Source organism: Heloderma suspectum, chromosome 2 (genome assembly GCF_057233095.1).
Source record: "Heloderma suspectum isolate Gila_16-S chromosome 2, 16-S_ref, whole genome shotgun sequence".
NCBI lineage: Eukaryota > Metazoa > Chordata > Lepidosauria > Squamata > Helodermatidae > Heloderma > Heloderma suspectum.
The window spans coordinates 263,121,286-263,132,719 of NC_139459.1; the positions used below are offsets into that span (position 1 = coordinate 263,121,286).

At 41.5% G+C, this 11,434-nt stretch overlaps 1 protein-coding gene across 1 annotated transcript in view; it reads right to left on the reverse strand.

Moving 5' to 3' along the window:
* The window catches only part of KLHL3 (kelch like family member 3), a 59,876-nt gene extending 55,209 nt beyond the window's left edge, over positions 1-4,667 (reverse strand). The window contains exon 1 of the mRNA XM_084839007.1: positions 4,387-4,667. Coding sequence (XP_084695133.1) covers positions 4,387-4,400 — 14 coding nt within the window. The 5' untranslated portion in view covers positions 4,401-4,667. The remainder of the gene's footprint in view (positions 1-4,386) is intronic.
* Between the last annotated feature and the right edge of the window lie 6,767 nt (positions 4,668-11,434).

The following is an 11,434-nucleotide window of genomic DNA, read 5'->3' on the forward strand; positions in this document are numbered from 1 at the left end:
CATGGGACTGGAATCAGAGTAACATGGAGTGGTGGAAACCACATTAGATTACTCTTCTACAGGCTCAGGATTCTTGTCATTAATTGTGGATGTAACTGTTCTGCAAACTCTGTCAGAAATGTGAACTGTAATACATGTCTGTTTGCTAAAAAGAAATTGGAAGACGTGAAGGCCCAGAAAAAGAAAAAAAGAAAAATGAGGAACACATATGTTCTCTCTCCCCTACCCCAAAGCCTTTTTCAATTTTTCCAAAAGAAAAGTTTGGGGGAACACTTAAAAAAAGACTGTGAAATATTCTTTTGGAATGAAATTCTTTATAAGACAATCTACAGTAGTAGAGAATGATAATTACTGCACATATTGAAGACAGTTACAACAGCCAAATCCAAGTATTAATATTGTGACTTTATGAAACTTTCCGTTCACTCATTTACTACAAAATTTGTGGTTTCTATTTTCAACTCCCCGCCCCCCTGACTGCTAATTCTCAGATGACAAAAACTAAGATATATATATGGTTAGGCAGCAAATGGTGCAGCAATTTGCAGCACCCTTTCTAGTATTGGGTATATTCACAATTTTGCTTGTACAACACTGAGGCATGTATACTTTTCAGGATGTAATCAAATACATACCTGTGAGTAAACTCTACTAAACAAATTGCTCTGTAAATTTCATACATATGAAAAAGAGATTCAGTCCATTAAATGTGGTCATCTCCAATCCTGAACTGGCAGACATATAAAAATTAACAAGGTTCCTTCCTTGTCCCAAACTTTTACCATGAACAATGCACAGGCCAAATCCTCTATTCCACAATCCTCTATCCCCCAAACTCCTAGCAACTCCAGTGGGAGGCCCACAAAGAGTCCCAGGGCAAGTTTGTAAATCAGCACCACCAGCACTTAGGGATCAACTACTGACAGCATACAGGTAGGACACAGTAGTAAGTCCACACTCTTTCAGTAAGGGCATAATCCTATGCATAACTGGCTGGGGAATGTTGGGAGTTGTATGAATGTTTTCTAAGCTTTTTTCTAACTAAACATGCATAGGATTGCACCTTAAGTGTATTGATTTATTGTTATTGTTGATGATAATAATAATATCATTAATAATACAGCACCATCAGTGAACACTGCACCTTACAAAGTATGAGAGCTTGAGGACAGTAGATTGTGGGTAGAATAAAACTTTTGCTGGTGTGATTGTACAATAGGCACTGGCTGGAAAGGCATCTCAACCAAAACCAAATCGTTATCACTGTCCAACAAACTCTACAATGGTCACTAGTTCCTTCCCCAACAATGGCTAAAAAAATAGAGCAGATTACCCCCCACACCCCCGGGTATCTTCCCAGATCACTGTGGGGCACATGAAAATACTTCAACCACATGAGTGAGCCATTCACTTGATTCTTCCCAGTCAACCACCCACCACCACCAGGTGAGAGGACAAAATAGTGTGAGAAAAGTCTACACGATTGGCCTTACCTACGTGGTTGCAATTATTCGCGCATGTACTGAGCTGCATGATCTCATACCATAAGGGAAGGACGCTCATACAAGTAGAAGAGGGTGTGTGTGTGGGGGGGTGAGAGACAGAGAGACAGAAACAGACAGAGAGAGAGAGAGAGAGCGCGCTGGGGGCTATGTCCCACTCACTTCAGTAGGGCTTACTCTCAAGAAGCTATGCAATGGATCTCAGAGCTGTGCACAAATGGCCTCTCAAGATTCTCCAGCCTATTTGTGGGCAGAGTAATTAGGGGGACAATTTCACCAAATTTCTCCTAGGCAAGGAGAAATTCTCCCACAGTTTCTCACAGATAGGGCTCACTATTGGCAGGGGTTGTAGCACAGGTCCTTTCTATTTTTTCTAAGGGTTTTTGGTTTATTGCACTGATTCTGGAGGCGGCAACAGCATCAACTGTGTTGAGGCTTCCACTTTTCTGAGGCAGAATTGTGAATTTATTTTGGTGGCATTTTTGAGCTTATGTAATCACTGTGAGGTGACCAAGGGCACCGTGTATGTTTTCTCTCTCTATTATACATCTTTCCATTGTTCTGCAGCCTCCCAGGCCACCTGCCATTCCTGAACTGAAAAAGCCCCATGGGAGGAATTGCCTCATGATGTCTTCCTCATGATGGCTTTAACTGAAGTGAGGAAAGCCGAGGAGGCTACAGGCTGCCACAAAGATTACTGTACAATGACAGACAGGACACTCATGCACACTCTTTGGCCACCTCATAAGTAAGGTAAGCACAAGAACCCCAAACCCAGCCCACGAGAATTTCTCCAAAATTTCTCCTCCTTTGAATTTCTTTTCGAAAGCTATTTATTTTCTATCAAATTGAATGAGAATGGTAGAAAAAAATGTGGGATAAAATTTTGGCACAGCACTAATCTGAGGGTTAAAGTAACATCAGAAGCAGCACTCCTTCACAAACTGATAGCAGCCAAAGAATGCTAGGGGAAGAAGCCGCTCTCATATCTCTGCTTCTTCTGTGCACAGCAGTAGCAGCCTCAATAGGTTTTTCCAAAGTAGTCCAGTTCGCAATGTGAAAAGGAAGTGCTCTACATATCCTGTTTTTCCAAGAAAGCAAAACTGATTGGGAGTGGGTGCATTGTTCCCATCAGGTTGTATGGGAGGAACCATATCACAATGGGAGGAAAAACACATTCCTACTTGGTCTACTGGGAAAAGCTGATACAACCTCCCACCATGTTTCACGCATTAAGTTTCATCGTCTTCCTTAAACCTCACAGATACTGTAAATGAACAATACTATTCAAAAGGCAAGTCTCCTCTCTTAAATGCCGGTGCTGTACCTCCCATTGTTTGCCTTTTCACCTGCCATGTTACAGGTCACTGGTGCTGCTGGTTTTGTCTTTGCTTTAGTTAAAAGGAGGCATATGTAATATCTTCACAATGGATTTGTAAATGTTCTACGCTCTTGTTAGTTTAAGTGCCCAGGCAACTGCCAACACAGTTAAGATTTAAAAGATCTGAAATAAGCAACCAGAAATGGAAGAATATAAGGGACAGTGGGGAAAAACAGTTCCATAATGCTCTGTTGTCCACTAGTCACCATTAAAATTAGACATTGGTTCATGATCTACACTTATTTTCTTATATAATCAACTGTAGTAAGTCTCTCTATGGTGAGGTGATCTCTATCTAGTGAGCACAGCGCGTCACAAGATCACTCACGGTGATGACCTGGCCGTATCAAGTCGAACGCTATGATCCTGCAAACAACAGGGAGCCACAGGTGGATTACGTACATACAACCGTTACCTGGATATCTGCACATGCTACTACTCCCCATCTCATATCGCAAGAGAATTCAGCCAGCAGCTATGAGCACAAAAACTGTAGGGAGCAACAGTTGCTAGCATCCCACATTAGGAAAGCGGATTTTGTGAATCAGCCCTGTGTTACTTTAGCCCCCTCCCCCTAGCACAGCACCACACACATACACTTCCTGCAGATTTTTTAAAAGTTTCATTAAACCCAAACAAGTTAGCCTTTCACCTATGTAATTGCTATGCCAAGGAACCAAGCAGGCAGGCATTTCTGGATTAGAAAGTGAATTCCAGAACAGTGGAAAGGGGGGGGGGGGAGAAAAGAAAAAGATTTCATACCAGAGTCAGCAGCCCTGAAAGTAATCACTGCTCTCGCATTTTAATGCCTGGCCGGCCACTGTCTAGTGCTCACCAGCCACACACACGCGTATGCATGCACAGACACACAAACACCTCACTTCACCATCTTTTTTAGGAGCTGGTTAAACTCAAAATCAGAAGTTAAAAGCCTTGCCCCGGCGAGAAGGAGCCGTCTCCTCAAAACGACTGCCCCGTCAAATAAGACTCTTAAAACTGCACAACTCCAGGGCACCCAGGTCAGTTGCTTGCAAAGGGATTTTAAAATCTACACACGCACACGAGAGAGACGGAAGGAGTGAGGGAGAGACTTTTCTACAAGGGCCATCGGAGACAGGAAGTAGGGGGAAATCTGTAAAAGTGATGAAGGGGAATCCGGGATGAATGAGTCCGGGGACGGGGGGGTGATAGAAACATCACCCCTCCCCACACACACGCCGGAAAGCGTGGCAGTCTTCAAGCGAGTAGGAGGTGGACGGAGAGGACTGATCTATGCGGTGGTGACAAACGTACGCAAATAAACCGCGTCGCCCGGAAGGTTATTGCAGCCAACTTTGGAGCGATGCTAATGAATCAGTCAAGGCTGTCTGTCTCCCCTTCAGGATGTATCGGCCAGCGGGAAGCTCGGTGTGCCTAGCCATCCCCTCTACGCAAACACAAAGGCGGCTACACTCTTCTAGGCGCGCATATACACACACACACCCCAGCGCGATCGGCACAAACCTTCCGTCGTCCATTGTGCGCAGCCGGAGTGGAGCTTGAACTCTGCATGCACCCTTGTCTCCTTGTCCTCGGCAATGCCGCGTCTCCCCCTGTCCTCCCTTGCTTTGGGTGCCGCAATCTGGGCGAATTAATCAGCGCCTGTGATTCAGCATGGCTGCAATCGGCTCCCCTCCTTCTCACCCTGGCGCCGCTTCCTCTCGCTCCTAAAGCAACAGCAGCAGCTTAACGTTGCAGCAGCAAACAGAGCACTCCTTACCCAGAGCTCCCCGCTGCTGCTGCTCCTCCAGCCTCAGCAGCCCACTCCCTTCTGCCTCCTCCGCTCCTCCCGCTCCAAGCTTCCTACTCTGTCTCCTGGCAACAGCAGCTGTGGGCATAGGTACAGTGCACCGCCCCAACTGCTGCTGGAAATCGTTGCATTTGCACAGTGCATCCTTCAGGCGTGGTTTTGTGTTTTTTTTTAAACACGAATTTGGATTTAGCAAATGCAGCAAAGCCCAAAAAACAGCACGCTTTCCCCCGATCTGATTAATTACCCTCCTCCTCCGGAACTGACACACTTTCCTCCGGATTTATTTACATTGCATCACTTACTTAGATTTTTATCCCATCTTCTTGTACGGCCTACCACAGGTAGCAACCTATTTAAAACATGTATAAAAGTCAGTGAGAGGGGCTGATTAAAGAACATTACCCCTCTATTATCGAAGCCGTGGCACCAGAGTAAGAAAATATTTTAATCAGAGCGCTGGCAAGGGAAGGGCAAAGTAATTTAGGTATTGTTGGGGAAATTGTGCTCTGTGGCACGGGGGGGGGGGAGATGAGGCTACACGCCTCCCTTGCCTCTTCTCAAATACCGGCACTCCCCTTTCAACTTAATTTAGGGCGCAATCCTATGCATGTTTAGAGAGGAAAAAGTCCCACTATTTCCAGCATTCCCCAGCCAGAATGGCTGACTGGGCCATGCTGGGAGCTGTAGGTCCTTTTTATCTGTCAAACATGCATAGGATTGCACCTTACAGTACTTTTGAAAGCAAAGCTGCATTCCTAAATATACATACTAGGAAGCGCAGCCTTTGGAACTTGGGAGTCTCTTGCAAGAAAGCGTATTACTGGATTCCCAGCAAGATTCAGGGGCCATTGCCAATAGCCATCAAAAGCACTTGCAGTGAACTTGTGAGAAGTCTTAAAAGTTGTTTTCGGAGCCAAGGAGCAAACCTGGAAATTGCTGAGACAGGAGGGTGTTTGCAAACTGCAAACACCCAGCTAGCTGGTGTTGGGGTGGGTCTTCAATTTATTATTTTAATGGTTTCTTTTTAATCTTATAATTATATTAAGATTGTGGAATTGTTGATTTTACTGAATATCGTTTGTAGATGGTATTTCTGGTACATTGTAAGCTGCTTTGTGAAGACATTTGCCTTTAAAAGCAAAATATAAAAACAGCCCTTCTTCCACTTTTTCTAAACATTTCCCCTCTTCTTCAACAAGATGATATTGGAACATATGAAACACTCTGCTCAACAGATTGGTCCTCAAGAGCTGATGTAGAATAGTGCCTAAGGGTGAGCTGCAAACTCTGTTTCAAAACTCATGAACTAACAGTGCAATCCTATGTATGTATACTCAGAAGACAATCCTATTGAGCTCAGTGACACTTACTCCCAAGTGAGTATAGTAGGATTGCAACTTAAGTGATGTTAGGCAACTCAGTCTCTCAGCCTTAGTTTACTATCTGAAATGTCACATTCATGTTACGTCTCGAGTCCAACAACTGCTTCTTCACTAAATTAAATGGATTTCACCAGTTATGTGCTTTTCCCACTATTTGTCCACTCTTCTCTGAGCTTTGAAACCATTCAGCAATGTGGGTTTAGAGTCTTTAGCTAATATACTTTGTCATGCTATATTCCTCCCATTACATACTAATTAATATTCAGCAGAAATACAAATAATTCTATTTAAGCATTATTCATAATGCTAGCTGTTGAGGCCTTGGTCTTTCCTGCTGGTAGAAATCCATGTCAAACATAACCATTTCCCGACTACAATCTTAGTATGTTTATTGAACTTGCGCATCACAAACAGGCTGCTATGTGTGTGCGCTAGACTTGATCCAAAGCATTTCAGCAAAATCTGAAAGTACCCGTTGTCTAATACCCAACTCCCTAGATGAAATCTGAACCAGCAAAAGACATTTTAGCTGGAATGCACTGCCCTTATTACCAAGATTTGTGCTACAATCCTATTTGATGTTCCACTGCAAATTAATGGGACTTAAATTCTCATAAACATTTTTAGGATCAGTTTTAGGTTAAGTAACTTGGCAAAACATTTTGAGAGGACAAGTGGTTGTTTCCTATAATCACAAATAAATCAATTTTACATATTTAAAAACTGCTGAGGAGCATGTTTTCTCATTTTCTGGCCAGGTTCCTGTGTTGTCGACAGTTGCATGACTGACAAATTCAGCAAGCAAAACATTTCCTGGCACAGAAATCACGATAGCACAACCTGCACTTGGAGAACTCCAGTGTATTTATTCAACAAGAAAAAGGGGAGGGGGAGACTTTGTCATTATTAGCAGGGATACAGAAGTGACTACTTTTTCCATTTTATCAAATAGAAAATATGAGGTGTGGATGACTCCTGTTGGGCAAGACCTTTAGGCCATGTTAATTCCTCTCTGCCCCTTGAGATAACAGCAGCTCATAAATTCTGTGTTTGACTGCAGGCACAAAGATGTGTTGCAGTAGTTAAGGCTGAATCAAGCAGAGAGAACACATTTAATGTCTTGGAAAGCCTAGAGTGGTAGCAGAGCCAAAATTTGCCTAACTATTAACTGGAGGTTTTCACAATGAAGTGTGTGATTATCAATATATTTATGTTCTATGTACGTAATGCAAGGATTGCCAGGTCCAGATTCAGAAAGGAAATATGTGCCTTAAAACTACAAGTTAGGGATAATTACATCTTCAGTCATCACTGTAGTACTTCAATGGCAAAAGGCACAAGTGCTAAAAAAAATCCCTCCTATACTATTTTATTTGTACTAATGTTGCAGTGTGGAATGCTCATGTTTAGGGTTCCTGCCAACCCACCACGCCTTCTTCTAGGATACTTCATCCTAATACCTCTCCCTCCTGGTTTTCCATCCCCCCCTCCCCTGCCCACCAGTTAGCATTCCATATTCACTGAGCCTTCTTACTCTTCACGGGTTGTTTTCAGAGGGTATTCTTCCCTTAGGCTCCCTGCCCCCAACATATTTTGTACTTCTGCAGCCTATAAGTTCTCCATAGCTTGTTGATACCTCTCAGTAGATGGTGTCATTTTAGTAACATAAGCAGCAGCACTCTTGAGAAATAACCTTGCTATTGGTTAAATATATCCAGTTTTCAAGGTACAGAACCCTCTCAAAATCTGACCCTAGAAATTCTAATTAAGACTGCACAAAATATTTCTTAGCCTTCATAAATTCACATGTAGTGAGCCCTTTTTCTGGGACCTAGCTCATTATCCTAGCTCTAACACTGTAATTAAAATCACTAACAACCCAAATCAGACTTCCTGCACCAGCAAACAGTGTATTTGGTGCAGTGCCTTATCACACTAGCTCAAATGGGGAGATTTAGAGTAATTACACTCTTACAGTAAGGAACTTGGCATCTCTTGCTTATGTTGTTATGCCACTTGATTTTCCTTTTGAATTTGTCCACAGATTCAGCACTCTTGAGGACCAACCAGCCCCCTTTATATCTGTAGGAGAACTGATAAAAAGAATTCCATTACAGGCCTTGCTTCTTTCTTTAAAAAAGTTAAACCAAGTTCATCCATGGACCAGCACTCGCCTGCAGATCTGGGCCCAACACACCCATGACACTGATAGTAAGCCAGGTGCCTTTTCAGGCAGTCACTTGCATGAATAGCCAGCCACCCACAGAGCATAGATTACTATCACTCCCAAATTCTTTAGTTTCTGAGCCCTGGAAACATGAAATTCAACTGTAGATATATAAGATCGTGTACTAAAGCAGGTAGTTGACAGTAGAAACTGATTAAAATCCACACTTACTTATGAAGCTCACTTGAAAAACTTTGCATCTCTCAGTTGGGCTTCTGATACTTAATCTAATGACTGTTTTACAGTTGCAAGTCATTAAAACATGAACATGCACATGTAAATCACCCTTGGTTTAAATAAAAATTAAACTGGTCATATTACAACATAGCAAGTTATCTACCATGTAAATAACAAGAACAATGCACTTGTGTCTTCATAATTCCTTGTCTATATAAGCATACACTAAACATTGCAAACAGGAGCCTAAATCACGACAGTTCTTAATGTTGTAAGATGTGAATGCTCAAAAAGAAGCAGTTAATCATGTGATGAATAGTTCTGTTTTGAGTTCAAAGATCCAAGCTCATGGCACATTTAGGTATATGAGTTAATCCTGAGTGAAATCTGCTCACTCTAGGATTTCAATTTCTAGACTAAAATCATACCTTTCTTTCAGGGTAGCATGTCAAGATGTATGGGATTACATCATCTTGCATGAAATGTGTCACAATATGGATTGTTGACAAAGGCCTTTTCTGCAGAAGTCATCCCTTGTTTAAAATACTCAAGGTTGCTCTGCCATTCATGCAAACATACTAAAAGAGACAAAAGTGAGACTTTAGGGCTAGATATTATCCAAAGAGAACACAAACAGCATCTGTGGAGAACCAGTCTGCCAGAATGTGAAAGTGTGAAGAGTTGTAGAGACAGATTATGCACACACAAGACTGAATATATGTTCATAGTAATTAAATACACACAAATGCTTCAATCTGACATCTTCACATCAAGCTTACTTCTATCTTTAGTGCATAGATTTTCTCACAGATATTTGACATAAAAGGAGAAGCAAGCATCTTTACTAGATAAAACATACAATGTTGCTAATTAACCAGATAGTAAGCAATAAGTCATGGGGCTAAAAAGAAAAGTGTTAGGGCTGAAGAAGGCAGAACTTATTTCCACTTCACCAGGTTACTCTCCTATACAGTTCAAATAGGAGTAACTAAGCCTTCAGCCCTCATTTCTGTGAAAACTGCTGCAATAAGTGTTTAACACCCGAAAGCTCTTATCCTTACACCTAGCATAAATCTGAGACTTAAATACTTTAAAAGAGAGCTAAATAAGCAGCCTTTGGATTTTGTGGTACATCCACAAATTCAACACAAGTTTAGTACTATAGTGTTTAATTGTGTCAGGGTCCATACCACAATCTTGCTCTTCAATGCTCTGTCCAGGTGTTACTACTACAGAATAAAAATATCGGGATAGTCTGCTTCTTTCATCCAGTACAGAGTGAAGACATCACATCTGGCATGTTTATATAATTAGAATAAAATATGCAATAAAAATCACTAATGTAGGATTCAGATACTGTAGTTTGAATTAGTCTAGGATAGTTATAATATTGCATTTCCTTCTGTTAATGTTTGCAAGACTACTTTGCATATGTAGTTGGCACACAGCTTTTGTCCTGTAACTTTTCCAAGAAAACTGTGTCTACCTTAAGGAAACTCAACTGAACTAGGAAAAAGCAGTTATATTAGTTAACAGAACAATAACGAACTATAGGATTAGATCACTTGTACATATTTCCCCATACACAGACGAGCTTTACAGTTGCATGACTCAAAAGTGTTACCTATTAGTAATCAACCTCGACACTGAAACCGAACACCTTTTACTTAAACATCACTCTGTGTTCAGTTTTTGCAGTTCATTACACATGGCACAACCTTACAACAAATTATTTGAAAGCTCACAAACATCCAGACACACTTGTAAGTTTATGGGCAATATACAAACCATTTTTACTATAGTAAGAAACAGTGGTATGCTCTCATTGGGAGAATATGCATAACCACGCAGCAGTGTTATGAGTAGTAGCTATTTAGTGCCCAAGAAAGTATTCTGCAACAGTCTGCTCATACCAGCATACATTAACAGCACCATATACAATTGTTACCACAAATGTTAATATAGGAGTGTATACTGAAGTGGCAGTAAAGCTGAGTATTCACAATACGTAACTCCCTTATATTAAACCCATAACTTACTAGTACTGTTGTATACTTTAAAAAAAAGGCCTAAAAAGAAGAAATCAGGGTACTATTCTGCAAGACAGTTACTTACGAAGCAAACAGAAACCATACAAAAACTATTCTAGACATTGATCTGATTTGCATGACCACTGCAGCCCAGCCATTTTGAATATTCAACCCCTGGCAGGAAGTCGCCATATTTTGTTGGACCAAGGTGGCAGGGGTTGTTTCAGGGTTAACCCTCAAATAATGCTACAGCAGACCTTGTGTTATTTGAGCATCGTTTAACTCTCAAACAATCCCTGCTGCCCAAGTTCAGACAACATGACAAACCATGGCACTGCCCACTGGTTGAATATCAAAATGGCTGCCAGCATGCACTGCAAGCCATGGTGGGCTCTGGTGATGGTGCAAACCAGCCCACTGTGTCTAAACAATCCCAGAGATCTGACCTATTAGCATGACATTTCTTATCTTCCCTCTATGGGACAAGGACAGTAGCAAATTGAGAATAGCTAATATTTAAAGAACTGGAGCTCATTTTCTTCAACATGAGTAAACATACTCAAGAGTCCCAATTTGTTTTTAAATGTCTTAACCCAAGCTTTTCCAAACAGCACAACTGTTCCTAAATGCCCTTGAGGATTGTTCCACATTATGGTTGCCTAAAAAAAGGCAGAACACACTGCTGTGTAAAACCTACATATAGACCACATCTACATAAATTAGTATTTTGCTATATACTCATGTGCTGCAAAGCCACAGCCAACTCAATGTGATTTCATGCTTTTTCTTACATAAAGTGCTTTCTATATAGGGAACGTATGACATGCTTTACGCAGTCTTAAGACTATATAAACTGAACTGATGCCACCCCTTAAAGTTGGCAACTTTAACCAACAATCCACTTGTACGCTTTTATGCATCCAAACAGATACAAAGTCAAGCC